Source organism: Ictalurus punctatus, chromosome 24, assembly GCF_001660625.3.
Source record: "Ictalurus punctatus breed USDA103 chromosome 24, Coco_2.0, whole genome shotgun sequence".
In the NCBI taxonomy this organism is placed as follows: Eukaryota; Metazoa; Chordata; class Actinopteri; order Siluriformes; family Ictaluridae; genus Ictalurus; species Ictalurus punctatus.
This window is the reverse complement of record NC_030439.2, coordinates 4,035,308-4,061,334: the sequence shown is the minus strand read 5'-3', so window position 1 is coordinate 4,061,334 and position 26,027 is coordinate 4,035,308. Positions and strand designations below refer to the sequence as shown.

At 36.1% G+C, this 26,027-nt stretch overlaps 1 protein-coding gene across 2 annotated transcripts in view; it reads left to right on the top strand.

Moving 5' to 3' along the window:
• Positions 1-26,027, top strand: part of csmd3b (CUB and Sushi multiple domains 3b) — a 489,673-nt gene that overhangs the window by 222,072 nt on the left and 241,574 nt on the right. For both annotated transcript variants that reach the window (XM_047150624.2, XM_047150623.2), the window contains exons 6-7: positions 232-344; positions 19,650-19,727. In XM_047150624.2, coding sequence (XP_047006580.2) covers positions 232-344; positions 19,650-19,727 — 191 coding nt within the window. The remainder of the gene's footprint in view (positions 1-231; positions 345-19,649; positions 19,728-26,027) is intronic.

Genomic DNA, 26,027 nt, shown 5'->3' with positions numbered 1-26,027 from the left:
GTAATATGTATGTGTGTGTCTGTATGTATTACAGTTTAGTGAGGTGGGCGTTTAGAATTCAGTGAAAGGTCAGTTAGCTTGCTCTTTTCAGCATAGTTGATGTATATCACAGTAAGTGGTTTCAAAGGGTTAAGAGGTTAGCACCATTTTGTTTTGTTTTTTGTTGGGTTTTTTTTCCTGATGTTGCTTACTGTAACAAGCTTAAAGATTTCTTTCCTTTGTTTCCTGTAGGTTATCTGGAATGAATATGCCATCTCCTATTGTCAGCAACAAGAACTGGCTGAGGCTACACTTTGTAACTGACAGCAACCATCGATACAGAGGCTTTAGTGCCCATTATCAAGGTAAGCTGACATTTTAATCACTTGAAATAGCCCTGTCTAGTGCTGCCGTAACCCTTTGGAACTGTCCAATCAGATCACTTTAGTTAGTTCGTTGATGTTTCAGGAAGAGGCAGTATATACACCCTTTACACATGACCTCAGATGTTTTCTTAATGTTTGTGTTGTTAGATATGAATTATTTCTTGTCTTATTATCCTTTATTCATTTATTTTGCCAATTCAGCCCACTTAAGTCCACTTACTCAAAACAGTAAGAGACAGATATTTCAATTTTTGCTTAATCTATTAAAAATAGTTACCTGATTTTTAGAAGAGAATCAGACAGTAGAGTGTCTTTGCAAATGCAACACAATTTTTGTAAATAATTAAACACGAAATTACTCTTTGGGAATAGCTGTCTCTTGTTTCTTCTTTGCTCATCAAAAGCTGCTTAATTATTAAGTTGCAGCAGGTCATCCAAAGCCATAATCGTCTCATATGTCTGGCTGTGTATTGTTTGTGACCAACATCGAGCACATATTTACCATAAATTCAACTGAAATGAATAATTGATTTGACCAGATGTATTTTGAGTGGAATATGAAAGTGTTTGCCAACCCTTACATAATGAAATATGTTGAAGATCAAGTTTTGATATACTATAAACCTAATAATGCAGCCACGTCTGTGGTGTTTGTTAAGGCTCTTTTCTGTGACTTATGGTGAAATTGTGAGTTGCTCAACATACTACATTTACAGCATTTGGCAGACACCCTTATCTAAAGTGACTTACATTTATCTCATTTATACATCTGAGCACTTGAGAGTTAAGGGCCTTGCCCAGTAGTTGCAGCTTGGCAGTGCTTGGGTTTGAACTCATGGCCTTCTGATCAGTAGCCTACTGTCTTTACCGCTGAGCTACCACTTGTCTCATGAAACATACTAGACTTTGAGATTGACAGTAATGTGCTAAGGCTGATGAAGAAAAAGTGAATTGGTGTAATTTGCCATATTTATACACAGATACAAATACTGAGAATGTAGGAATTTCATTCAGCTTGTAGAAAGGTGTACTGTTGTATCAGAGGGTATCTAGTAAAATCTACAGATTTTATTAAGAGAAGAGGTGTGTTTTCAGACTTAAAATGGCAGGTTCAAAGCACCCAAGGACTCACAAACAGTGGTGTTTAAAAAGCAGCAGCTACAGAGTGCCTAATCCTAATCTAAATTAGTGTGTTGATATGTCTGGGGGAAAAAAAAAAAAACAAAGTCCTGTTTCAGGTGGCGCTGATCTTTTTGACATTAACCACCTGTTGTTGCCAACTCGGACAGTCTATTCGTAGAAAAATCAATTTGGGATTTCAGCAAAGTCTGAGCTCAGCCTTCCTGAGACAGAAGCAGTCAGCATGGATCTGTCTGTATATATAGTACTTTATATTTTATTTTATTTTTATTCTTCATTTTAGTGGCCCCTTTTTCAATCAGAAGTTTTATTCTATAGCCTGAAGAATCTGCCACTGCTAATAAAGTCTTTATTTTGTAGTCACTCCTACCACCAACTCATTGGTCCTTTGGGGAGAGTGTATAAGCTTGTTCAGATAAAATTCATTTCTGGCCTGAGGGAGTAATTAATTTGACTGGACTCCACTATGTCTCTGTCAAAAAATGGCAAGTGTCAAAAGCATATACTTAAACTATAACTCCATTAGTACAATGCATGCGCTGCATAAAATTAGACATACAATTTCTTCCAAATGTTTGAGTCTGTGTTCTATTCATTGTTCACGGATATAACTTTGGCAGATTTTTTTTTCTGTTGCACTGGATGAGTTTACAGACACTCACGCTCTCTCTCTCTCTCACACACACACACACACACACACAGAGGAGATGTTTTATGCTGCTCAGGTGGAAACTCAACCTTAGATTTGTTGCATATTTGTTTGTTTTTGCGTTGTCTATAAGGACCTAAATAAAGTTATTGTTATTGAAATGATATTGAAAAAGCGGGGTTTTCCCATAGGTTTTCATATGGTTTAGGTGCTGTCTGGATCCCCAGGGTGGTGGTGGGGGGTGGTTTTGGGTCTGAAATTTTAAGTTATTTTAAGTTGGGTTTTTTTTCATGTTGTTTTTGACCATTGTCCTCACCATATTTGTGAAAAAGACCTGGCAACACTTATTGTACTTACAGTCAAAAGTCTGTTCATTTCACCAAATAACATGTTTGAGATTTAATGAAATTATGTGTATTAGCTTGGCGATGAGGATCTGTCACACACCAATCACACAAACATTCGTCCAAACACTGATCATTGATTGGCCAGTCATTCCTGTTGCCAGCTGACCTTTCCATTTGAGATCAAGCCACCTCTCTGTTTTGATTTGGGTTTTTATCGGTCAGCGCGTAGACCGCTCACCATTGTTTTTACATTCATTCTGGCATGTTACCTAAATGCCTTTTTACGTTCATTTGGCTTAAGGTGCTTCACGAAAACACTTGGACACAGCACATAACGATTTCTAGGGTAGGGAAAACCCTGCAAGAAAGTGATAGTGTAGCTCAGTGGTTCTCAACATGGGGGCATGGAGAGATCGGAAGGGGGGCATAAATTGTTTTCAAGAAAAAAAAACACAGATAGGGCATCATTTGGGTACTCAGTATATTTTATTACTTTTCAAATATAATGTGCATAAATGAAAAACTCTGTGTTTCCTCTCCCTCTGCATTTTCTTTTTGCTGGGTAGAGGCGGAGGTTAGCCTAACTTTTATGTAACTTTTATGTAGTGCAGAAAAGTGTTGCCAACTTAGCGACAACTTAGCGGGGGATTGTGCCACATGATAGGGGATGCTTGGGAGGGCTTTAGTTAAAAAAAGTTTGAGAACCTCTGGTGTATCTCATACTTTTTGTTTATTAATTACATTCCACTGTAATACATTAGAATTTATTTTTTTTATATATATATAGTTTATTACATAGCTTGGTATATAAAATATTTAATGCATTTATAAACCTATTTAAATTGTCCTCTTGAAATATGTTTGCCATGAGAATGCTGAAGGTTAATAACTAGATTGATATACAGTGCCCTTCACGAATATTGGCACCCTTGGTAAATATGAGCAAAGAAGGCTGTGAAAACTTGTCTTTACTGTTCAACCTTTTGATCTTTAATTTAAAAATTTTACAAAAATGCTCTGCTCTCATGGATTTCAAACAACTGCAAACAAAACAATTTTATCCTACATATATATATATATATATATATATATATATATATATATATATATATATATATATATAGGTGTATAAAATATATAAATATAGGTGTGCAACTATTATTGCCACCCCTATGAATTAATAAGAAAAATATATTCCTAGGACTAGGAACAGGAAATCGTTTATGACTTATATCTGTTACACAGGGGTATAAATATAAGGTAACACATAGGCCAAATTACCTTAGTCATTCATAACAATGGGTGAGACCAAGGAATATAGCTTTGATGTGCGGCAAAAGGTTGTTGAGCTTCACACAATGGGAAGTGTCTATAAGAAAATAGCACAAGCATTGAAAATGCCAATTTCCACCACCAGGGCAATAATTAAGAAGCTCCAGTCAACTGGAAATGTTATGAATCAACCTGGAATTAAATGTGTGTCTATATCGTCTCAACGCACTGTGAAGAGGATGGTTCGAGTGGCCAAAAAATCTCCAAGGATCACAGCTGGAGAATTGCTGAAGTTAGTTGTGTCTTGGGGTCAGAAATTCCCCAAAACTACAATCTGAAGTCACCTACATCACCACAAGTTGTTTGGAAGGGTTTCAAGAAGAAAGCCTCTTCTCTCATCCAAAAACAAACTCAAGCGTCATCAGTTTGCCAGACACTACTGGAACTTCAAATGGGATCGGGTTCTATGGTCAGATGAAACCAAAATAGAGCTTTTTGCAATAAACATCAGAGGTGGTTTTGGAGAGGTAGAGAGAGGAAGCCATATGAAAAAGTACCTCATGTCCACGGTTAAATATGGTGGTGGCTCTTTAATGTTTTTGGTGCTGTATTTCTGCCAGAGGACCTGGACATTTTGTTAGGATACATGGCATCATGGACTCTATCAAATATCAACAGATATTAAATGAAAACCTGACTGCCTCTGTCAGAAAGCTTAAAATGGGTCATGGTTGGATCTTCCAGCAGGATAATGATCCAAAACAAACATCAAAATCAACAAAGTCAAGGTCTTGCCATGGCCACCCCAGTCCCCTGACTTGAAACCCATAGAAAACCTGTGGGGTGAACTGAAGAGGAGAGCATGGACTTCGAAATGTGAAGGATCTGGAGAGATTCTGTATGGAGGAATGGTCTCTGATCCCTTGACATTTATTCTCCAACCTCATCAGGCAGAAGGAGAAGACTCAGAGCTGTTATCTTGGCAAAGTGAGGAAGCACCAAATATTGACTAAAAGGGTGCCAATCATTTTTGCACACCTATATTTAACAAAGATTTTTTTTTATATAAACCTGTGTTGTGTTTGCAATTGTTTGATATCCATGAGAGCAGAGTATTTTTGTTAATTTTTTGATCAAAGTTCAAAAGGTTAAATAGTAAAGAGAATTTTCACAGCCTTCTTTGCTCATATTTACCAAGGGTGCCAATATTAGTGGAGGGCATTGTATGCACAAATTAAACCATAACTACAGTTCCCATAACCGAAAACAGTTGTTAAACCAGAATACTGTAGTTGTTTCCATTTGCTTCACCATGGTGGAGCACATGTCAGGGAAATAGGGGAGTTCTAGATGTCATGGGAATGTCAAGTGATAACATTAGCTAGCCAGTTTTACAGCTTGCACATTTGGAAAGATACCATCAATGCTGAAAGGTACATACAGGTTTTAGAGCAACATACGCTTCCATCCAGATTCCATCCCATCTTTACTTCTGAGAGACTCTGCCTCTCTAAGATACTTTTTTTTTTATAACCAGTCATGATACTGACCTGTTGCCAGTTAACCTAATTAGTTGCACTTATTTTCCAGCCTTTTGTTGCCCCGTCCCAACTTTTTTGAGGCGTGTTATGGCCATCAAATAAAAAATTACCTTATTTTTTTCTTAAAATGGTACATTTCCACAGTTTGCTATGTTTTCTATGTTCTATTGTGAATAACATATGGGTTTATGAGATTTGTAAATCATTGCATTCTGTTTTTATTTACATTTTACACAGCGTCCCAACTTTTTTGAAATTGGGGTTGTACAAACCAACCCATACATGAAGTGACAACAGTTGCGATAATGCTCATTCACCATGGAGCAGACATTTTGGCAATATGTATGGTTTGACATTTGTGCGTACATGACAAATGAAGCATGCAGCCGAGCGTGACAGCAAATGTGATGAGAGCTACACTTCCAATCAGAAGTTTTAAACATCTGGAGTTTCCTTTTTATGCTAAATCAAAACAGAATATGCAGAATTGCATTTAAAATGAGGAAGAACATTTTCGAAGTGCTCCATTACTAACCAGCAATATCTTGGATCCTAATCTGACTTTAAATTAGTGCTATATTAAAGTAGGTGCACTTGGATGGTGAGCTGGCTGAGCCTAAAAGGCTCACACTCAGTGGTAGTATCAAATATATGACAAATAAATATGGTGCCTGATTACAGTGATCAAGATGTTAACATTTAACCATTTAAAATTTCTTTATTTTCTCATACTTATTTCTCCTTTTATTATTATTATTAATTGTAGAGTATTTAAACTGAGTCAATAGGGTGTTCAACACAACTTACAACACTAGCAGTGAAGGAAAATGTAATGTAATGTAAATACACTATATGCCTTATAAAACAATAATAGTTGGCATAAATAACATTACATATTGCTTTAGTTTTGGGGGTTTGGGGTTTTATCTAATCTAATGCCTGTAATATTTGAGTGTTGAATTCCACTTCCGATAATCTCCCAAAATCAACCATTTAGTGTCCAATCCCCTCAGCTGTAGCTTCAGACTGTTTTCTTTCTTTTTTCTTTTCTCTTTTTTTTAATTACAGAATTGCAGAGAGTTTAATTAGTGTAAAGAAACTCTCTAATCAGGATGGCCCAAGAGAATAGATGATTGACTGATTCAGATTAATTACAAAGTTGTTTCATACCTAACAGATGTAGTGTAATTTAGTACTGATAGCGTGATTGCACTCTCTTGCATTATGGAGTCATTAGGGTGGTACTTAATGCATAATATATTCATAGCAGAAATTTATATCAGCATTTGAATAATAATGATACACTGTCTGGTGAAGAGACCTGGGTTAATTAATCCAAGATAATTATCATTATCTGTTTTATTAAAAATATAGCTTAGTCCAGTGAAACAAAATACACTGTTAGCCAGATCCACTGCCATTTTTACCCCTTAAAGTCCTAGCTTATTATTCAGTTAGTTACAGTAAGACCATTATTCAGTGAATATTATGAATGATTATGTAACTACACTGAAATCATCCCTACAGGATTTTGTTCCCTGATTTTGTTACATATTTTACCCAGATGTTCCCTTTCAAAGAGAACTCAACGTTTCATGGGCTTCATGCTATGGGAATGAGAAAACCCACCCTGTCATACTGAGGGTATGGCCTGTTCAAAAAGGATCCGAGCCCGAGGATCACTGCATTGTATGCAATGACCCACAAGCGAGACCCGCTGCCACATAGGCTTTGCCAAGCAACATGGAGGTGGCCTTACATGGCTTGGATGGCAAAGCTGGCTCCCCTAAATTCCCTGCCGTTGATGGAGAGAGGTACTGTACGTTCCCCACGATGGCCGAATAACCTGACTTTGCAGGGTTATAAACACTGCTGGTGTATGGTTTTCTTCAGAAGAGCAATATTTCATCATGCACTTCTTTAAAAAAGGGGAGTTTTCTAGGGAGTGAGAGAGATCTATTTTCACTGGTGCTCGTCCAGCCTGCTACGAACCACTTCCTCTTCCTTGGGCCAGTCTAAATTCAGTTTCTCTACAGCCCGAGTAATCACTTCAAGCAGCTCCTTTATATGCTTGAGAACTGCTCTCTGTTTTTAGTGCTGTGGCTCCCCGCTCTGGCTCCTCGGAGTCAGAGAGGGTTGGTTGACTCTCCATACCAGAAGGAGGACTTGTGAAGTAAGCTCCAAAACCCGTAAGTGGAGAGTCGGACTTAAAGACAGAGCAAGTATTCATGTACGCCTCCTCTTCCAGATCCTTTTGGGATCCCTAGGACATGAGCCACGGCAACGGCCGGCCCTGATCCATGAGGCTACGAAACCCAACTCCCTTCAGCCGAGAAGAGAGCGAGCCGCGAGTGGAGCTGCTGGATTGTAAAGCGTTCACAATGTACACAGTCAGGCCCCTCAAGGTCCGCTGTGGCATGCTCCAGCCCCTGACACTTCTTACTTATTTTTTTTTAAATGGAGAGGAAGTGAAGAGTTTTTTGTAAGTGTTTACACAAATAGTCGACATGCGGTCTTGGCTGAAGTTAATAAGGATGACGTGGTTTACAGACGCCGTTTTATAATCACACAACGCGCAAAAATCCGTGTCACCTGACCACGGCAGGCCTATAAATAGGAGTAATTTCACACAGACATTAGATACCGGTCACGCATGTGGGTACTTCCCACAGCGTGAAGCTCACGGAGCATTGAGTTCCCTTTGAAAGGGAACAGTTTTGTGTAATTGCAATTTCGCCAATTCAAGTAGTTTTCTGCAAAAAAGCACAAAAAAAATTCTGCAAATTGCATCATAAACTTCGAAAAAACCTGAGGCAAAACCAAGTATTTTTGGCTACAATAATCACAAAAAGCTCTGCGAAATCCTGTATGGACCGTGAAACTTATAGGAAAGGTATATATAGGTAAGGAAAGGTATATCACCATTATTGATATATTGTTAATATATTCACATTCTGTATTATATTATATATTGTTGTTGACTGTACATATTATAAGTTTCCCAAAGTGCAGAAGTGCAAAAAAAATATTACAGTAACAGGTTTTAATTTGACATGGTTATAGAACAACTTTCCAGATATAGAACAGATATTGCTTTAATACCTGTCTCCACTGTACTCAGGTCATATTGGTCCACTCCATGAATCTCTGGAGTCGTAGTGGCTTCTGATACAGACCTTCATTTTTCCCCCACTGTAAGCAATATTATAAAGCTTAATACATTAAGCTATTATCAAAACACAAAAAGCAACAATATCACAGATATTCCTGAAGTTCTGTCTGCTCAATTTTTCCCACCCTCTGTGATAACTTCTTTATTTGACAGCATATTTTAAAGCTACAGGATTTAAGAGCTTGAGATTTCATCCTTGCAGATAGAAAAATGCTTTTACAAACCACTTGGAGAAAACATTTTGTAAAATTGGTTGTACTGATTAATTTCAAGGCTGTGAGTGGACACACTCGGATAGAATTCAAGGCTGTGTCCCAAACCACACAATGCATACTAAGTAGTATGGTCTACTTAGTAATGACACCAATGCATCACAGATACCATGGTATAACTATGCCATTCTGCAAGGTAACATCGTAAACAGCACATATCTGACAGAACAATCTAGCCTATGTTCTGTAATCATACAGCATTCTGTATGTATTGGACCATAGACTTAATTTAGGCTACAAATAATGAAGCTCTGCACTTTTAAGCCAGTTAACTCAAGCTAACATACTAAAATATAGTATAGAAAACAAAACTACATTTCCTGGTCATGTCTAATGTTTGTGTTTGAGCTTAGGGCTCAAATCATTCACTCTAGCATCATATGATGGAGCTTTAAATATAAAAATGCAGAGAGACACACCAACACTATCCGTTTGTCAATCAGTCTCCTATTATGAGTTCTGTAGTTCAACTGAGCTAAGATACAAATAATATAACATGATTAAATCATCAACCCTATATGGCCAAAAGTTTGTTGACACCTGAGCATTTCACCCATATGAAGGTTTTCCCCAGACTGTTGCCACATAGCTGGAAGCGCCCAGTTGTATAGGATGTCTTTTGTATGCTGTAGCATTACAGTTTCCCTTCGCTAGAACTAAGAGGCCCAAACCTGTTCCAGCATTACCATGCCCCTGTGCACAAAGCGAGCTCCATGAAGACATGGATCCCAAGGTTGAAGTGGAACAATTCAAGTGACCTGCACAGAACCCTGACCTCAACCCCACTGTACACACCCAGGCCTCCTCACCTAATATCAGTGCCTGATCTCACTCATTATATCTGATGCTGTCACGCTGTCACTCCCATCTGTTTACTCTCTCTCTCTTTCTTGCTCTCTCACACACACCCCTCTCTCTCTCCCTCCCCCCTCTCTCTCCCTCTCTCTCTTCCCCTCTCTCTCTCTCTTTCTCTCTCTCTTCCTCTCTCACTCTCTCTCCCTCTCTCCAGCTCTCTCTCTCCCCCCTCTCTCTCACCCTCTCTCGATTGACTAGAGCTTTTGAATTTTTATTTTATTAATATACAAAAGAACATTTCATTTTAGAGACCACTGATATTGCCCTTTAATCTGAAAACATGTCCTACATGTAATAAATATTAGTGTTCAGGACTTCCTCATATGTGTTCAGCATTACAACAGTAGGAATATTTCACCTACAAAAATGTTCAAGACAAGTATATAGTCTATAGCTATATAGAAAACCAGTATATAGAAACCAGTAATTATCTGAATCTATTACTCTCTGTTTTATGCACTGTAGTTCATGACTTGTAATATGGAGTTTAATTTTAAAAAATTGCCAGTTGCTCAGGAAGTCACATACAATTTTTGTATGTGTCAGATGCTCAGGAAGTCACATACAAAAAATCCTGTTTTAATGTGTAGAAATTAGTAATCATACGCATCTGATTCCTTCTGTTTTTTTTTCCCATTAGAAATGGGAATTATTATAGCTAGCAGCTGTTAGAGAGAGTGGATGTCTTTTCACACAGAGGGCATTGTCTCTACAGTCAGTGTGATGCAAGCCAACTGTGGCAGTCTCAGATGTATATAATGGTTATGATTCATTTAGTACTTAACATTAATTTAGCAAATGGCTTGCCATCAAGTGTGCCATCAAGGCTCCTCAGGTAAAATAATAAAAAAAAAGTTACTCAATAATTAAATAAATAATTAATTCATTGCTGGAATTTTTGAATAGTTATACACTTTTATTTACTGTATTTACAAAGTGTACACAAATTGTTTAGTTCTATGCCTACGGGCAAACTAAGAACCAAGAGGCTAGTTTTGGGTGTCAATATTTAAATTAGTCAAATTTGCTTGTTTTTTTTTTTTATTTTATTTATTTTTTAAATACCAAACAAGAAAAAGACCAATAATTTTTACATTAGAGAGTTCATTAAAAATAGTTAAAATACATTTATCAAAATAGTAATCTTTATTTGCTGCTCTAATACGTACATAAATAATCATTGTTTATCAGCTGAACAAATGTAAAAAAAAAATGTGTTAGTGTTACTTGACACTTGGATAACACGAGTAGGCCTAATGAGCATACAAGGTCAGTTTTCTTCAGTGCGAGGTCAGAAAAGCCACCCACTGAATACCACTGTTTTCATTCTCGCAGAGACTAAAGTGAATGTTAGACACCCCCTCACAGTATAAACAGCTTATATAAGGAAGCACAGTTCACTCGTCATCTATAATTTAAAACTATAGTAAGCCTTCATCTCTCTGTACTACATGTTAAGCATAAACACCCCCTGGGGTGAGACATATCCGAAACCTAATAGCTGCCATTAGCTCCAGAGTGCCTCAGATGATTTGAACTGAAGAGATTTAGCCAAGATTTCACTTAGAACTGACTTTACAGGAGCTTTTAAATGAAGTAATGCTCCACACAAGCCTGAGAGCGGTAATGTTCTTATTGATCTCTGTCAATTTATCACCTCTTCTTACTGTTTCGTTTAAAGTGTCCTGTTTAATGATTAGCTGATTTGGCTGGATTTTAAATAATGGTCTCAAAGTGCAACCTGGCCATATAGGTCTTTTTTTGTTTTCATATAACATGTTATAATTACTTTGATATTGCTAAACTCATCACACAAAGTGACTAGAAGACCATCAGATTCAGATGCTCTGATTGATCGGCCGCCAATGGGTATCGGCTGATAATCACATTCCATGACTCACATTCTATCGGTAGTCTTTAAATCTGGCTGATCTCATGAACCGATCACAATTTGATGACGTAAAACATGTGAGGATGTAAAACACATGATGACGTTAAACTTTAGCGCTGCAGTCATGTCCTCAGCAGTGCGGAATTAGTACGAGGTCTCAAGAAACAATGAAAAATTCGCCATTTGCTGTGTATTTTTAAAGGCCTATTGAAATGTTCATGTTTAAATGAATATTCGTTGTGCTTATTTATTTGATTCTCAATTAAAATAACAATCTACAACGTTACTGTAAACAATATAACCAAGGCAACATCTGTGGTATTACTTTATCTGAAAAAAAAAAAAGGTTAAGAGTGACAGTAAACAGAAAGCTTACACATCACTTATATAACGCTTTAACAATCGGGATCGGCCGATCATGATGACAAGAAATTGGTATCGGCTGCAAACGTCCTGATAGGCACATCCCTACGTCAGATGCACATCTGCCTCTGGAAGCTCATGCCCATTTTCAGGCACAATTAGGCCACATTCTACTTGACAAGACTTGTGTGTGCATGTCTTAACATATAAAGTGCGCTTATGCATTTGAGGGCAGATCACAGAAAATTGGAAGTTAGCACAAAAAAGGGTGGAAAAATGGGATTTGAACCTTCACACATAATCTGTTCAATATAAATGTTCTGTTCACCTGCCTCCAAAAACCAGGTGCAAGGTAGCACCAGTGTTAAACAGTGTTTGCTAGAGTGTATTTTGTGTGTGTGTGTGTGTTTTCCTAGTAACATCACGTTTACCATTGCAGTCGTAAACCCCAACTACTCATCTATGTCTAGACCAAACCACATCACATCACCAATCACATGATTTTGAATCAAGCACACTTAAGTAACTCACTGCAAATTTGCTGTCTCGCTCATGCCTTTTGACAGTGATGTTATTAAAACTTTTGTATTTCTATTTCTACTGGTTTGATTTTTGAGTTGAAAAATCACTCTGGCCTTCCATTCTTGCAAAATAAATCTGCGCTTGAATCTTATCTGCACATGATCTGACACAGATTGCTTATTGATGAAAAATGTGTAATAATATGAAACAGGTTTAGGATCATGGTGAAATAACTATTTAGGCAAACTGTACATTTTAATTCTGCTTATCCATTGGGCTGCTTCTGTCATACACATCTGGGAGTCCTGGTCATACCACATATGTCACAAACACATTAATCTCACATCTCACAAAGAAATGCAACAGTTCAAACAGGAATTTTGACATTGTCTTTGTTATTACAGCTGCAGTTGATGACAAGATTAAAAAAAAGTACACTTTAATTACTTACTTTTATACAAAGTAGCATATCTGTACATTGTTTTTTTTGATTATTTAATAAACTTCGAGATTATTTCATGCTAAATCAGCCATATTAATTCCCTCCATATCATTTAATTTTTATTTATTTATTTATTTTAAATGAGAGTCTTCATTATTAAAACATGTATCTCTTCATTATTGGACTTGTATTTTTTTCTTGATGGCTATTTGTGGTTGACCGCTTCCATTTTACTGGGGCATTTAAACTGCAGTTTGCACCTCATGCAGAACATATTTAGTAGGGGGTCCAATCTGCATTTTGCATAATGAGTTACAGTATTAGTAAACTGAACATTAATGTCAGTTGCACTAGAGTAACGTTTTGCATTAAACGTATGTACAGTACGTCTGAACCTTAGTATGATCTATTGTTCACAATATGGATATGGACCAACCAAAAAACAATAAGATGATGCAAAGACTCCCACATTAAGATCGCCTAAGAAAGGGTGCAAAGTGTAAAAAGAAATAAAACAAAAATAAAAAAAGACAGCATTTGCTTGACGATGCTTTGGTGAGGTAGCAGTGACTAAGTCACATTATGTTTTTATGACAGTGAAGGTCATTCAAAGCAATATATCTTCTGTCAAAAGTGCTGGCTTGAAACTTTAGTGTGTGTTATGTTTGTTATTGATGGTAGAAATGGGGATATAGCATAGTATAAAGTATATAGAGAGCTTTTTTTAAAAAAAAACTTTACATAAAAAACTGTATGTATTTTAGATCAATGTAGCATAACTATATTGTGTTGCCAGAAAAGTGTGCTGTGAATCAGTTTAATCCTTATGTTTATGGACACTTGTTAATTGACATAATAGGCATGCATTATTGTGCTAAAGTTCCCATTATCAAAACAGCCCAAAAATATAGCTGGAGTATTGTAAAACTTGTCAAATAAAAGCATGACACTAAACCAAGATACTTAGTAAAGAATAGACTAAACCAAATAAACAAAACTGGGACCAAATTCATATTCACCTAAGAGAAAAAGCAATAGTCTAGACAATTAACTTTGGCACAGATGTGTGCTAAAACCATTATTTGTCTTGGGCAGGTTTGCCAAGCCATTGCTTCACATAAATGCTAAAACATGTGCAGCCGCAGGCCCACATATCTAATGACAACTTTCTTAAGCCACAACTTTTAAATAGAGTGTGCGAGCATCAAATTAAAGTGTACTTTTTGTTTTAAATGAATTCATTAGTATCATTTTCTGCTAACCTGAAACATTTGCTTTCTCATTTGGTTTTATTTGTTTATGGAAATGGACTACCCCACAGGGCATCTAGTATTATTATTATTTTATTATTAGATTTTCAAGTTGTTGTTTTTTTTTCATCTTTATACTGCATGGAGACATTGATATCTTTGGATCTAGAAACTGCAAGAATTTCTACTTATTGTTTTCACTATTTTTGGCAGTTGACCATGATGTATGATTGTTAATTCAACTACAGTGCTATTGGTCCAGTATTGATTATCCTTCGTAATTCAAATCAGTTTCCCAGAATCTCAATTCATTTGATTAATTGGATTTATACATTTCTTTAATGCAATTTATGCATTGCTCTGCTTCCACATGATTGGCTGTTTGGGTGTATAAGTGTGGCTGGTGAGCTATGATAAATGTGTTTCATAGAAGTTATTCCATGATACAGCAGTGGTGGATATCATGACTAACAGGTATAGGTTGAATTGATTGACTGCTATAACTGATAGCTTTGCCTTATGGATACGTAAGCACTTATCATTACCTGACTGCTTAAAACATAGTTTCTCAATTATTTGAAATTATGGGATATAGGTTCCTCTCAAAGCCTAAGTGGTTAAAATGGAAATTGATAGCTCTGGCCATTGTAATGCAATGTACTGTTCTGAGCATGACCTTGTCATATTTTATATGACATTTTCTAATAAGAATTTATAAACATTTTCCAGTTGAAGGTTTTCAGAAGCTGTTTCATCTGTAGCTTTCATCTGTGTACTCCTAACTATCATAGGAACGTACTGCATCTGGCCTTGCTCTCAAAGCATTGTGAGTACTGTAAACATGATAATGTCCTATGAGCTGAATTATAATGAACCTATGCTGAGGTGTATCATAGATATCAGTCTTACCAACATGTGGCGCAGAATTAGCTAGTACTTCTTGGAATCTTTTTAATATGGCTAGTAACATGGTTCATTACCTCATTTCAGGGTTTTCTTCAATGATTCTTCAGTGATTCTGTTCATAATGCCTGCCTAGCACCAGTCCATAGCAAGAAAGATAGGATTGCATCCTCATTAAATTGAGAACTCTATTTGGTACCTGTCAGTTTAAACTTAGATATTTCTAGTTTGAAGTGTTTTAAACACATCCAGATATATCTCAGAACATCTCACTGTTTGGTTTCATTGGAAATAATTTTTTTGATAACAGCTTTACTGTGTGCATAACCAGCAGAAACCAGCATGTTGACTGACTCTGAGGAAGGAATTTTGGTAATTTTGTAGAAATATCAAAACTGGAAATCCAGTATTCCTTCACAATATTTTGAAAAAAATTAATAAAATGCCATCACCCTCAACCCGAACATTCACGGAGGAAGTCTGCAATATATAGGACATGATATATTGCAGCTTCTGAAATAAAACAGATTAGTATTTCTAAAGCTACACTTTTAAACATTTGGTTAGTGGACTGGACAGTTGATTACTGTATATGACTATATACAGTCATGTGAAAAAAAAAGTACACCCCATGCAAATTGTTGGCTTTTTTGACATATTTCGACAAGCAAACATTTGATCCTCTTTGAAACAGTACATATTAATGAAGATTATATACTTGAACAAACACAAGGAAAATGAACTTTTCAATCATTTATTCAACAGACATATCAATAAATGTTATAATCTTCTGTGGAAATAGTAAGTACATCCTTGGCCTCAGAAGCTAGTATTGCCCCCGTTAGCAGAAATAACTTCTTGAAGGCGTTTTGCATTATTGCCCACCAGGCTTGCTGGAATTTTTGACCACTCTTCTATGCAATATTCTTTCTGTTAAAAGATGTTTGAGGGTTTTCTTGCATGTTTCAAATCCTCCCACAACATTTCAATGGGATTCAAATCCAGGCTTTGACTAGGCCATTCCATAACCCTCCATTTCTTCTTTTTGAGCCATTCCTTGGGGGATTTGCTAGTGTGCTTAGGATCATTATCCTTTTGAAAGGTCCACTTTAGGTCCACTGAAATGCTTCACAGTTGGTATGAGGTGTTTCTCCTGAAAAGCTGTCTTTGGTCTGCGCCAAACATGTCCGCTGTTACTGTGACCAAACAACTCCATCTTTGATTCATCTGTCCAGAGCACATTATTCCAAAAAGCCTGTTCTTTGCCTATAACTGTTTTCTTGCAAAGGCTTTTTTCTGGCATGCTTCACGTGCAGGTCAAATTTATGATCGTAGAACTCTTTCTGATTGTAGAACCACACACTTTGACACCAACAGTTGCAAGACTTACTAGTAGATCCTGTGATGCAGTTTTGGGGTTCTTGCAACTTCTTTTTGCATCAGACGTTCTGCTCTTGGGCTGAATTTGCTGGGACGACCAGTCCTGGACAAATTGTCAGTTGTTTGAAATTTGCACCATTAGTAGATGACTTTCCTTCCAGTGGAATGATGTATTTCAAATAATTTGGAGATCTTTTTAAATCACTTGCCATACACCTAGACATCCACAACCTTTTTTTCTGAATGATTTTCTAAAAAATCATGACAGAATGAGCAATCCTGATTTACACACCAGCACTTGTTTGAGTCAAGGAAACAGGCAGGAGTCGAACTTCAGGCAAAAAAAAAATGCAGGGCAATCAAAATCAAAACGAAGGGCAGAAGTAAAAAAAAAAAAGAAGTAAGAAACAGGAATAATGAACGGAGAAGACACTTAGGAATACGCACTGGAATAGCCAAACCTCACAAAGATCCATGAATGAACTGGTAAGTGAGGGTTAACAGGAAAAACTTGAGTTTGATAGGCAGGTGAATGAAAGCGAGCTAATGTCAGGATTCAATCAAACTGTGGATTGGTGGTGGATTCAGATGTGAGCCTGATGTTTGTGTGTGTGTGTGTGTGTGTGTGTGTGTGCGTGCGTGCGTGTGTGTGTGTGTGTGTGTGTGTGTGTGTGTGTGTGTGTGTGTGTGTGTCCTTGTTTCAAGATTTATTTGTGTTGCATATACACTATAATCTGAGACATTTAAATTTACAGTGAAACCACTGATTTTATCCATTCAGGGTATGACAAACTAATTTGTTAGCTTCATATAGTCAATGCTTTTAAAGTGACAAATGTCATTATGTAAGGGTGGGCAAACATCCTCTTTCCTATTCCTATCTCTATTTTGAAGAAAAAAAAATGTAGTGCACTTGGTTTGAGAAGCACATCTTCAACAGAAGATGGAGTGTGAATACTAACACTTTAGAACAGGAGTGTGCTTCAGAAGTGTTGTGACTGTGCCTTTTGTACCCTTTTGTGCTTTATAGGTGCCTTCTTCTTTCTTCTTCATTCTCAGTCCCCTCTCACTCTCGCGCACACACACACACACACACACACACACACACACACACACTCACTCTGTCTTATTGTATTACAATGCCTTCTACTAATATTGGCACCCTTGGTAAATATGAGCAAAGAAGGCTGTGTTAAATTGTCTTTATTGTTTAACCTCGTCCTGCTGGAAGATCCAACCATGACCCATTTTAATGTTTCTGGCAGCGGCAGTCAGGTTTTCATTTAATATCTGTTGATATTTGATAGAGTCCATGACGCCATGTATCCTAACAAAATGTCCAGGTCCTCTGGCAGAAATACAGCACCAAAACATTAAAGAGCCACCACCATATTTAACTGTGGGCATGAGGAACTTTTCTCATATGGCTCCCTCTCTGTGTGCACCAAAACCACCTCTGTGTTTATTACCAAAAAGCTCTATGTTGGTTTCATCTGACCATAGAACCCGATCCCATTTGAAGTTCTAGTAGTGTCTGGCAAACTGAAGACGCTCGAGTTTGTTTTTGGATGAGAGTAGAGGCTTTTTTCTTGAAAACCTTCCAAACAACTTTGGTGATGTAGGTGACTTCAGATTGTAGTTTTGGAGACTTTCTGACCCCAAGACACAACTCACTTCTACAATTCTCCAGCTCTGATCCTTGGAGATTTTTTGGCCATTTGAAACATCCTCTTCACAGTGTGTTGAGACGATATAGACACACGTCCAATTCCAGGTTGATTCATAACATTTCCAGTTGACAGGAACTTCTTAATTATTGCCCCAATGGTGGAAATGGGAATTTTCAATGCTTGTGCTATTTTCTTATAGACACTTCCCATTTTGTGAAGCTCAACAAACTTTTGCCGCACATCACAGCAATATTCCTTGGTCTGTGTGTTACCTCATATCTATACCCCTGTGAAACAGAATGTCATGGTTGAGCAATTTAAAACATAATTTATATATATTTTTTAAATATCAATACTTCAAATATATATATATATATTTTCATATGAATTCATAGGGGTGCCCATAATTGTTGCACACCTATATTTAACAAAGATTTTATTTTGATAAACCTGTGTTTTCAATTGTTTGATATTCATGATAGCAGAATATTTTTTGGTGAATGTTTTCATCAAAATATCAAAAGGTTAAACAATAAAGGCATTTTTTCACATCATTCTTTGCTCATATTTACCAAGAGTGCTAATATTAGTGGAGGGCACTGTATGTAGTCATTCAGTTTAAGGGACCCACATTGAAGTTTAGTACAAGAAACATGTTCCAGGGTTGTGTTTACTGTGCAATAACAGTTTCAGACTGTACAGAAGATAATTTTTTTAATAGTATGATGACTGTTAACCCAGCAGATATGAACCATGTGGTCATACACAATGCATGTTAAAGGCTTTAACTTGAATGTTTATCCCTTTGACGTCCTTTGAGTTCCTCATATATTTGTCATTTACAGGTTACATTAAAAATGTGATGACATTCGTTGTGTTGCAACAAATGTCAGTTTAAATTATTTGTTAAATGCACAAATTATATGTATAGTATGATTTCATTACATGCATCATTTCTGAAAGAGAAAGCATTTCTGAAAATGTGAATGTTTTCATATTATTATTATTATTATTATTATTATTATTATTATGCTTGACATTTCTAACAGGACTTCTGTGTAACCTATGAGATGATGGGGATTATCCACTGGCTCACTTAGAACAGAAAGTCTTGCTATACAACTGTATGTGTTTGTGCTATTGTGTTTAAGAGTGAGATAGGAAGCGATACAGACAGACAGAGTGAGACAGAATTGTCCCTTTTTTGTTTTTTAAATTAGTAGAACAACTTTGACAGATCACTTATGGCCCTAAAAACCGATTAGACAGCGGAGGCAATGCCTGATCCATAAGATGATGTGGGCATACAATTAGAAAATTCTCCATCAATTTCAAGGTTAACAGATGAACAGAAGTCCTGTCCTGCTGCTTCTTTATTAATCTTCTCTCTCCCTTCCCTTTCATTTCAGCACACTTTTGCTTTGATTTCCATTTCCAAAGCTCATCGGGAGGTTTACTACTGTTTTAGTTATTATTATTTATTTATTTATTTGCATTTCATAAGCTTGATGATTCTTTCTTTCCTTAATACTGACAAATTAATTTGTGACCTGTTTCACCTGATTTTTATGTTTTTTGTTTGTTTTGTTTTGTTTTGTTTTTCCTCTTGAACTAGTGAAAAGGTCCGTAGATTTTAAATCTAGAGGAGTAAAATTATTTCCTGGCAAAGACAACAACAACAAGTTTTCTATCTGTGAGTCCACCCTTTGTTACTCTTTTATGGTAAATTTGTGGTATGCTCTTTTTGTTGTTTTTGGCTTGTTTGTTTGTTTGTTTGTTTGTTTGTTTTGCATTTTTGTGTTGTGTTGTTGGTGTGATTCATGCTTTCGTTTTGAATTCATTTTTTTCATTGCTTTGTTTGGGCATCGTAACTTGCTAATGTTGTTTGCATGAATAGTATCTCTTGCCATCTTCAAACCAGCAGCTTGTGTTTGTGTTAATAGTAGAATGCAGTAGCATTAGCATTGGCACTGTATAGCCCTGAATCAAGTCACTAAAAAATAACTTTTCAGACACCAGGGATTTCTTATAATTCAAGCAGGTAAGTGCAAAACTGGGTGATTTGGGGAGATAAAGATAGTCACAAGAAATTTTAACTAACATACATGGGAAGACCAGACAGGTTGTAGGTATCTTAAAATACCTGGTTTAGTATAAAAAGGTGGTAAGTAAAATATATTCACTCTACATTTAAATGTAATACCAAACATTCATGCAGGAAGGTACACTGGGGAAAAAATATTTGGTATTTGAGAAAATATGCAAGTTCAAAAACTTATGTCAATATAAGAGTGCAAAGCAATGAATGTTTTTTTCTGTATGTATCCAGTAAATTGCTGTGTTTAACATAGTTTGTGTAGATGACTATGATTAGGAAAGAGTAACGAATGTTTATTTTGTTTGCAGTATTAATTGTAGATGTGGAAATAAAAAACAATAAGAGAAGTGAGTTAATTCTTTGTTTAGTTAAATGGCTCTAATGTTTTGAGGGGATAGATGAGGTCTTTTTCCTTCCTCACGTCATTATTCCCATAGCAACAGCCAGCAATACAAACACTTAATTAGAACTACATCTACACTTATTATTGAAGTGCACTGCAGTTGCTTCTTTGATTCTTCTTCAGATTTATACTTTTCAACTGCTAACTTTCTACAAGCAAGCAATTAAATTCTCACTGGACTACATCTTCATTCACATTCGCTTCATTTATTTGGACGAAAACCAGACTCACTGACCACATCACCTTTATTCTGAGATGTTTGAAAGATAACATCTTTGCAAAGTAGTTCCAGTTCAACTTCAAAGTCAGCAAAGTCAACAGCCTGTAACATCTTAGTGCAATCATCTCTCTTTAAGTGATTTTCAGAATGTGCAGAGGATTGATCACAATCTAATTTTTTAATTCTGTGTTATGATTTAATACACAAAATAAATTCAGTGTTTTAACACACACACACACACACACACACACACACACACACACACACACACACACACACACACACACACTTAATTGAGACATTTTTAAATTCATGGGAAATACTAAAAACAAATGCTACCTGCACGTAAGGGGACTTATAAAGACAGCAAAGGCAAAATAACTGTTTGTTCAAACTCTAAAAAAGTAATCACCCTACACAACGATCTGGAACTAACTTCTACAGAGATCTCGGTATTATCCAAAGGCCTATCCGAGAGCCACTCCTAAATTTTCTGCTGTTATTGAAAGTAAAAAAAAAATTCTGTTGCTTAAGACCCATTGTAATTAGGTCATCCAAACTTCACGAGTTTCTGAAGTCAATGGAAACTATTGACTCATTGGTTCCTAATTTTTGTACACTCTGTACTGTAGACGGATCAACAATAACATCACTCCCCAGCTACAGTCTTCCATCCATTCAACTGTTTCTAGTGCCATTTCTGCAGGATATCTAAAAAAAAATTAAAAAAAAAGCCTATATGCAGTAATCTCTAATGAAGTCATACTGAGAGCTCAAACTCTTTTTTCGATGCATGACTGGAGAATAATCCATACTATGACATAGTCTTTTTTATCAGATTATCAGACTTGTCTTAATACTAAACTGCTTCATCCTTAATTCTAGATTTTACTCTCAAGTCAGAGGAGTCAGTATGGGCAATAAAATGGCACCTTCCTATATGAACTATGTAACAATTCACTGTACATGTACCCATACTGTTCCTGAAGTAAACTGATGGAATGTGTCATTGCTACCAACTTACACAAGTGCTCCAGCTTTTCATTAGTTCCTTCTCCACATTTCACTCAATGCAAGCATGATCTTTTTGGACATGTCTCCTCTCATACCACTATCGATGATCATCCTACACTCTCATATTAACTTACAGTACAACTCTTTCCATCCCAAGCACTGTAAATTTTCCAATCCTTATTCCCAGCTACAGAGACTTGGACTTGCAGTGAGATCAAAGATTTCTTCCTGAGAAAAAAAAGAGGAACGTGTGATTATTTTTTATAACTTTTGGCTCCCTAAGAAATCATAGATGATGCCATGACCTGTGTAAGAACTATTAAGAGAACAGATGCACTGACCTTTAAACAATCCACTGCTAAGACAGAGACAAGTCCTTTGGTGCTCACTTTATCATCCCACTAATAAAACAGCAATGGACACAACATTATTGACATCTCAGTTTCCAGTGCCAATTGTTCCTGTGGGGGAAAAAAAGAGCTTTTCTACACTCTCAGAACTTGGGAACCCTGTGGAATAAATACCGTGATTTGACAACAACTATTACTTAATCAACTATCATGAACATCAAATGGTTTCACCGCCTATAGCCTCAGAAACTTTGCTTGCACAGCTGATGAATTTTATTCTATTTTTCTGTAAAGTTTGTGTACTATGCTGGATGATTCCTACATACAGTACACGTGAGTATATTATCAGTCTAATCAATCTAATTTCAAAGGTTTGTAGTTATCAAGAGTAGATTGTGTATTGGTGATTCTTTGAGATAATATTGACATAATGTCTTCTGAATCAATTTTCCCCTTTTGCCTGAATAACCAGACACAGAATTTCCCAGTTTACTTTCCTGCTTCTATGTCATTATTTTAAATAAATATCCAGTTATGCTGTAATTCCCTCCAAATATCTAGAACCTGTCAGGCATTTTAGTAGCATTTAGTTAACTTGCCTTGCTAGCCACCACAGTTATTTCTCTTACATTTTTTCTCCTTAATAGCTAAAACCTGTCTGGCATTTTAGTGTACTTTAGTTCAGTGGTTCTCAAAGTCCTCATGGCCTTTCAGACAATTAAAATTATTCCTCAATCTCAGCTCATACACCACAGGGACGTGTGCTGCATCTTAGGGACTCTGAGGACTGGTTTGCAAACCACCGCTTTAGTATTAAATCTGTTTTTTTTTTTGTTTTTTTTTACACAAAATTATTACCCAGTACTGTTACACACACTTACATGAGCAATACCTAGAGCATAGAGGAGCATGCAAAATTTTACCAAAAATCTATAGTGAAAGTATTTTGGGCACCATTTAATTTTTTTAAATTTATTTATTTATTTTTTTTACTGTTTGTATAACTGCTTTGAAAGGCAATCTAGACAGTTGAGGTAAAGAGAAAAACTCTGACGTTGTCTGATGACACATACAGATAATAATGTAATGACTTAAATTGACATTTAATATAATATTTCAAGTTATATACAAGAGTCTAAATTCTCCACAAACTCTAAAATAACATGGAATCACTCTACTGCCCTTCACTTTCTCAGTGAAATAACATGTTTTGTGCAGTACAAGCTGAGACAAGCTTACTAATATGTGCAGGGTCAGACTGGGTCACTACACATTGAACTGTGGATAGTTGTCTATTAGACTGACCTAAAATTGAACCCTCTTTCTCAGCCATGCTGCTAACAAGTCAAGTAGAGACAAGGACATTGAAACAGAAAAACTCACATAATATTATCTTCAATTCTTTGCACATTTGCACTTGGGATAGCAGTTGTACTTTATTGTATGGGTTGTGTGTTATTGCACTCTAAATCCACAGACAGTAATGGAAGGCATCGTCTTCAGTCAGAGATAAAAATTCTTTATTGTGCTCAGTTAGTGTGATATCATACAGGTAACTAAAGTTACGTGATTACTTTTATACTGACCAATAATCCATTACAGACTTTTTATGGCCACAAGCACAGTTCAGCAGAGCTTTACTGAAAAGTTTTATTTACTCTGACTCTCAGGGCAGCTGGCTATCAAATTTGTAAGGGATTTTATAAGCGTCTGATCGGTCAGAGTTTCTTATACCTCTGGAGGAGAAGTACCATTCATGGTAAATATGTGAAGAAGTACCATTCATGGTATATCTGTTTAATGCTTCCATTACATGTAATAATTAATTTGTTACCACTTTCTTTGACGACCATATACACAGTCATGCATTCCTAAGGCATTACAAGTTATTATTATTATTAGTAATGAAAATGCATTACACTTTATAAATATGTTTATAATTTATTATGACGTTAGCATCATGCATAATAAGTACTGTTTGTAGCACAACTCTAAGAGCAAAGAAACTCAATATCAGTTATATTAGTCTGTTATTCTCTGTTTATTGCTCTTAATGTCTTAACTTCAACATATTTGACTGTTTACTAGTCAATGGTTTATTGTTATTAATAATGCGCTTGATGCAACTGGAATTAAGACAACTATGACAAATGTAATTTTGTAAATTCTGAAGGTTTAATAATTAAGGAATAACACACAATGAGCCATGCTGTTATAGGAATTTAATCCACGCTGGGACAGTGTTTGTGTTGGGCCATTACAACTCCAAAATGAATTATTTTTATATATGTTCCAATGTCTGTTATTCTGCTTATACCACAGTGATTTGCCAATGATTACTATTTATAATGTAGTAATTAACAACCCTTTGCTCTTTTTACATTTAATATTTAATGACATCCGCAATGCAAGTTAGTTTGTTATTCTGACCATTACAGAGCGCTGTCATTCAAGACTCCTTCCAGAAATGTCACATAAACCTCTCCTAACAACACATTTTTATATTTAAAAAAATCAGTTTATTATTAACCTCACATTATGTGGAGCATCTTCTTTACACGTCCCTGTGTATGAGCTATGTATTAGAGCGAGTGCATTGATATTAAACTGTGATTTACGTTACAACCGGAACTATTGCGAGAGCTGCTGTTGTAGAAAATTAATCAACACCTTCTGATTCAAGAATTCATGAAAAACACATGCTATGCTATAATCACTTTTAAAATCTGGCTCACTTTACTCAAGATCACAAATACAACTTGTCTCTGAAAAATATATGTGTGTTTATAATTAATATCTTTTCATTCATTTACAACAATTGACAAGTAAATCAATTCTATTACTTTTTGCATAATAGACATTGCTATAACATGCAATGCATTTTTCAGTATTTATTATGCCTTATAAATGTATTACAGAGCATGTTATCAATGTATTTATAGATCATTATAGATATGACCTTCATGGAACATATTACCATTAATGACTATATTCAAAGTAGTGTTATAAAAATGCTATAATATCATAGCTATCAATGAACAAGGTAGGAATATGCATCGCTTTTTGTGGCTGTGCTTGTTTTCTGTTAATTTGTGTTGTAACAAGTCAGTCCATCACCAAATCAGGTACTCTGTACTTATTATTAAATAGACTATATAAGAACAACACTCATCAGCTAATCAAGACAAGGACAAACAGATGCTAGCTGTACTCGTTACCTGAAGTTAGTCTCATTTCAGGTACTGTCAAGTGGATGTCTAAATTGCGAGTAAATAAAAGTCAGAATTGTGAGATGTAAACTCACGATAATGTCAGATTTTTGCAATATGAACAGAATATGAACTGTAAGAAAAAATGTAAGAATTGCGAGGTGTTGACTCAAAATTGCGAGAAATAAAGTCAGAATTACAAGATTTAAACTCTCAGTTTTGGGTCACAATGACCTTTTTAAATGTATTTTTTCTCCGTGGCAGAACGGACTTCCATATAAAACAGGTGCTGTTTAAGATAAACAACAAAAGGCAAAGGTTAGAAGAGGAAGAGATACAGTGTGTATGCTGACTGAAAATGCTCAGTCTTCTCTGTGATGCACTGTACGCATAGCCTCAGTAGGGATGCATAGCTGTGCATGTAACTGTCCTTAGTGTGAGGAAATTTAGCATATGCAAGGTATGTGTGCATTACAATGTTCGAACAGAAAGCTAAAAGTGTTTAAAAAAAAAAACAAAAAACAGAATGTGTCATTTTTTCCTGTTTCCTGTTGTCCTGTTGGGACTGTAAGGCAGTGAACTCCTGACTCCTTGCCAGTGTAGCATGGTTTGCACAGACCCCTCTGCACACTCTAGATATGAGTGCATGCAAGCATGTGTTTGTCACTTTGTTTGCTTGCCTGAGCACCGTTTGTTTGG